At 30.5% G+C, this 6,052-nt stretch overlaps 1 protein-coding gene across 2 annotated transcripts in view; it reads right to left on the reverse strand.

The window, feature by feature from the left end:
* Bx (Beadex) overlaps positions 1-5,317 on the reverse strand; it is a 68,220-nt gene extending 62,903 nt beyond the window's left edge. For both annotated transcript variants that reach the window (XM_068771626.1, XM_068771625.1), the window contains exon 1: positions 5,092-5,317. In XM_068771626.1, coding sequence (XP_068627727.1) covers positions 5,092-5,097 — 6 coding nt within the window. In that variant the 5' untranslated portion in view covers positions 5,098-5,317. The remainder of the gene's footprint in view (positions 1-5,091) is intronic.
* Positions 5,318-6,052: the final 735 nt, after the last annotated feature.

Consider the following 6,052-nt stretch of genomic DNA (forward strand, 5'->3'; position numbering starts at 1 on the left):
TCATCGTGAAGAGATTGAAGCATTGCATTGTTACAAGTTCACTATTTTCTGAACGACAGTTGCTTCAAAACCATAGTTTAATTACCTGCTTTCTTAATTATATGAATGGCTATAATAAATTAATTTTCAAAACATGTAAATAATTTATTTATAACTCTACAAAGTGTGCTAATCCCACCTGAAACCTCACACCAGACTCTGTCACCGGCTACCGCTTGTCCAATCAACCCTGATTAAATTGTCCTAACAGCCTCGTTAATTAAAGCCGGTTATTAATTAGCTAAAATTAATTAATGCAAACGCATCATGCTACATGCTGTGTCGAGTATTGTTATCTTTATATGAAAATAGATAAATAAATAAAATTTACTTCACTTCATAATACACGATCGTAGATTTTTTTTAAGTTAGATCTTCTGGTTTTAAAATCTTTAAAATGTAGTAATACAAAACGGAATTCTCATTTGTGTTTCCGATCGTATATATCAATGATCTAATAAATCTTTAATAAAATGTTACACCAATTTTTTATGCCATATATTGAAGAACAAAAGTCAATTACGTAATCAGGTGGACATACGATCGTTTTAAAGTCGTCGGAAGCTCTAATCTTTCAAGTTTTTTTATAAATCAATGTAGGAAGATATCCACCAGTAAATGCTCCACAGCTAAAAAAATGATTATTATGAAATTGAAGAAACGCATAGGAAATTAGATCGCTATCTAAATTTTTTATATAGAAATTTTTTCTATTTTTTTTTTCATTGTCCTAATATTTATATTTATCTATACTTCTATACCAGTGCCTCTAGTCCAAAGAGTATATGCTCTACACTTTTACTTATATATAAATCTAAAATCTATAGCCTAAGCTATCTGAGAAATGAAAATACAAACATAAAATAATAATTAAATTTATCTTACTTGACCGCCGAAAAATTTAATAAAATCAAGAAATAATCATAGTTTTTTCATTTTCTGGCCTTACTTTTCTTTGTAATTACTATAATTGTACTAACTGCTCCTTATACTTTTTTAACCAAGCATACCGGTCCGAAATATTTACTATCATTTCAGATGTAAAATGTCCGTGCCGAACAAGGGCCACCCCTTATAGACTTCCAATAGGACCGGTTGAAAGCGACCTGCATCGAGTGACTTACAATTAATTCACTCTACCAGACAGGCAGCGCCTAGTATAGTGTTTTGTTTAATATTTTTCTGTATTATTGTTGTAATGGGCCTTTAGTGCTTCCTAGAATACATATACCACGAGTAAAATGTGGTATGGCATGTTGTTACAGAAAAAAATATTATAGCAGCTTTCGTTAGTAAAATTCCCTTTTTCTATTGTAAGCGACATAAAATTAGAATAAGATTTTTCTCTCATTTTTTCTAAAACAAAAACTCTAGTTCTGATGTGTTGTAAAACATCTCGCCTCTAAGAATTTTTATGATTCATAATTGGGAGAATCGAGAACTCTTTGAATCACTTTGAGACATCTTTGAATGTATTTTTATTTAAAGAATATTCACAAAATCCTGTCAAATAACCATCTGTATTCTAATAACATATATTTTAAAATAAAATGAAATTACTTCTCACTCGCGACGTATGAGATTTGATTCACAACTAGATTTAAATTCACAAAAGTAATTAAAATAGACAATTTTTAATCTAGACACCAAACTAGCACCTAGGCACAAAGTGACATTAATGATCGATGCGTCGAAAATGAAATTGAATATTTACATACTTATAAACTTGAAGATTTCATCACAATTAACACAAAAAACTGCCGCACCCGTCCTATCAATGACATGACTTTAAGCAATACATTTCAATTGACAGCGACATCATAACGCACTAACTATTACGAAAATGATTTATAGCGCGATTTAATTTATTGATATTTTTATGAAAAATCAAAATAAAATGACAGCGAATATATTTTAATTTTAAAGTTTGCATTATTTTTGGTAGGGTTGTAAATTAGTCATAATATGAAAAACTTAGATTGAAAACCAATAAAACTAAGATATTTTCTCGAGTGGCGGCCACGAGCTGGTAGATGCGGCACCTGTAGGGCCCGCACTAGTTGGGCCGATGATATAGTGAAGGTCGTAGGAAGTCGCCGGATGCCGGTAGCGCAAGATCAATCATCGTGGCAATTTTTTGGGAAGATCTATACCTTGCATTAGGTGTCTATCGGCTGATAGGTGTTTTACGTACATTGGTCTCTTTGTTTTACACAATATGTAGCTTGATTTTCAAATTAATTGACCTTCTAATATTTAAATAATATTTACTTATGTGGACAAAAATAAACTAAACTTTGATAACTAAAAAGGGTGTAGAATAATATTCCATTATTATAACTTGAAACCATTTACTCATCACAATATCCCTGGAACCATGAGTATTAGAAAATATATGAAATAGGTATTTATTTCTCCAGGAAGAAGTCAGCAAAGAATGGAGTTTGAGAAATTCCACTCGGTTTAGGAGACATAAATTGAATAGGATGCATATTTTAAAACAAATATCTCTTACATGTATAAATTTTAGCAAAAAAAATTTTGACTTATTAAAATTACCGAAACATTTTTTAAAAAACGGCTGTGCGGATCTTGCGGGCGGGGTACAGTTACTCTAAAATAATTGTGCATTAAATATTAATTTACTAATGACTCATTTCCATAAGGCAATTCTTTCTAATTACTGTTGACGAAATATGTTCAATCTCCATGTTTGAAACAAGGTTACCATTCTCCATATCTCCATTCTTTAATCCATCTTTCCAAAAAACTTTATATTATTTACGTCGTTGGCAATGTGAAAAAAAGTAAATCATACGAAAACCCATGACCGTTACACAAAGAACAGCTGACGTACATTAAAGCTTTCAAGGCGAACGTTAATTCGTTCTGTAAACAGCCATTATGTACAAGATAAGCAATAAAATGTTGTCCCTTAATTGTGCCCGGTAATTATAAGACACAAGAAGCAGTGTATATAATTAAAACGAATGAAGCATTGCTCGCTACTCTCTCTAGTCTAGTGATGTAGCTCTAATGAGCCACTTGCTAATTAGAGAATAAACAAGCCGGATACGGGATTCTAATTAGCTTTTGGGACAACCGTGTCGCGCTACTGCAATAGTCATACTTTTTAAACGAGAAAAAAAAATAACACTTTGTGGTTCTGATTATATATAACCCGTAATATTTCAAACGATAACATGAAATAGTTATAAATAAATATTAGATTAAACTTTTCAGACTTTAAAATATATTATTAATTCCTAATTCATTTTAAATTTCTTAATAAATTGTAAATTTAATACGGGAAGTTTTGTGACTAGTTATGTAAATAATTATAAGCATCGTTTTAAATTCAGTTTATTAAAATTAAAAGTGACGAACATTGAAAAAGTTCTCTTTAAAAAAAGAACAGTCGTTTTTTACTCGATAACAAAGCGTCCATTTTTGTAATGTTTTTATTTTAATTAAATTAAATTTATCGCAGCTGAACTAATCAAAAGCAAAGGTACTTTTTTTCTTTTATTTTCCTAAAAGTTTAATTTTCATCTATTTAAAAAAAAACATACAGGACATTTTAAAAAAAAATTATCTTACTATAATTATACTGCAAAACAAAATATGTACGCCTTTAAATTAATTTAAGAAACTTTTAGTTATCAGATTTTAGACAAGTGAAACCGTTCAATTATAAAGTGCTTATTGAGTTGTGACAAACAAAAAACCATTTCTGCTAAAAATAATTATATTTTTTGAGCAATACATTTATACTTTCGTTAATAAAAATTCTATCGGTTTATGTTTACATTTTACTTATGTCTATGGGAGTGCAAGTTTAACAAGTAGCGCGTACTTTTTTGCGTTTTTTGTGAAACTACAAGTTTAATATCACTTTGAAAAACTAACCTTTTCAAACCTTTTTATTTATTTCAAATGATTTACGATTGACTTCAAACAAGTTTTCTTATCAATAGAAATATAAAATATAGTATAAAAAATAAATTAAGATAGGTAAATATATATTATTTTTCCTAAATGTTTGAAAAAAAGATATTAACTTGTTTTTGTAATTATACCTATTTTTCTTATAAAATATTACAAGTTTTATTTAAACTATTTTTTAAAATATCTTTATCAATAATATATCTCTTTCTATTTTAATTACAATTTCTACAAATCATTAGGAATTTCCCAACAACTTCTTATCGGTGTATCGCATAATTAAAATTAATATATATTGCATATGCACTTTGTTTATTAAAATTATAAATGGTTACGAGAAGTCGGGTAATATTTTTTTTTACTTTATTGCGATTTTTTAATATAGAATAAAATTTCAAAACAATTGTAGTATATATTTTAACACCATTTTTTTTGCGCAAAATTAATGAAGGTTTGGCTAGTTATGCACTAATTTACAGTTTTTAATAGACCGAAAAATTATCATAGATTTTATCATAATTAGTTTATAGTATATATTAGTTTATATTGATAATGTTCATGTTGATCATATCATACAAGAACTAACGATTGTTCCATTATTGGCGTAAAATATTTAAAATATTAAAAAGGTTAATTTACTATTCAGTGCCATCTTTTATCGCAAATACTTAATAAATTATGCAGCGAACATATACATTGGTTGGAATAAATCCATTTTTAATAACAGAAATTCTGTCTGCAAAGTCGATTTTTATTATATATTTTTGTTATAATGCAATTTGTGCAAATAGGACATAAATATATATATTCCGTATTTCGTTACCATGGTAAACATGTTTCTACCTTAAGTATACAAAGACATGTGCCTGAATTAAAACTATATGTCTATTTTAATGTAAAGCTCTTGTTTCAGCTTTGAATTTTCATAAAAAGCGATTGGAATTGTTTCATAAACCAAGGATCTGCGTCGCAATATTGAAAAGACTCGAGATCTAGTCTAGAACCGAGCTGTGCAGATCATTAAGCGGGCCGCTTCAAAGCTGTCGCCGCATTACACTAATTGATGCAATTAGAGGGATTGCCGAACGGAAATAAAAGTCGGCTCACCTTCATGAAACGCCGGCCCCACCAATTAGCCTAGCTGCTTGTAATTAGCCTCTGGAGCACTCTTTCAGACGAGAAGTCTCTTCGCACTCAGTTAGATTCACAGCACAAAGAAATTGTGTTCATTTTTATTTTTAACGTTTAATAGACAGTTTCTCACAGCACCGAAAAGTTTTTTGCGCGATCGTGCTCGTATATCTGGGATCCGAATAGACGTGCGTTCCCCACGAGCAACTTGAAGCGAATGAGCGGGACGTCGTAATTCTAGGCGGGGAGTGTTGTCCTTCCTTTTCCCGTACCAAAGTTAACCCATTGCGAAGCTTTTCCCGCGCAGTCTATGCGGCTGTTGCTACCTTTTCGAACCGAAATGACGCTTAACGCTGTAAGTGGGCAGATTGTGCGGTATTGCATTTAGGCCTAAATAAAAACGATACCGAATCAAATTACGAACGGACGAATGCATCGCAACTTCTTTCTATGATTTAAATGCTAATTTTGTTATTAGCAACTGGCTCGATTGATTTCATTAATAATTTAAAATCTTTACGATAATTGTTCCATGTGCATGTGTTTGTTGAATCTATCAGTAGCTGATTTATAGATTAATATTTCAATGGTAGTTATTCCCAGAAGTCAAAGAAAGTCTATATATATACATTTAAAGGGAATACGTTCTATATTCAGAAAACTGTAGTTGTATAAACATGAAATTTAAAAAGCAAAAATAACTATATCGTCAAAATGACTTATTGCTACATACTTCCAAATCAAACACAAGACCACAGAATATTCCCATGTAATTGCAGAGTGCATTTCGCTATCGCATGAGTTGCATGCCATTCATCATTGATAAAACTAGTTGGTGACACCTCGTACATTGCATGGCAGCCCTACCATCGTCAGCCGGAGGGTCATCCCTGTTGCACACATACCCTACTGTTAAAGCTATTAAACTTGATTCAAT

This window comes from Battus philenor, unplaced genomic scaffold (genome assembly GCF_028537555.1).
Source record: "Battus philenor isolate CCGP_79_NKW_IND1 unplaced genomic scaffold, ilBatPhil1.0.hap1 SCAF_4, whole genome shotgun sequence".
NCBI lineage: Eukaryota > Metazoa > Arthropoda > Insecta > Lepidoptera > Papilionidae > Battus > Battus philenor.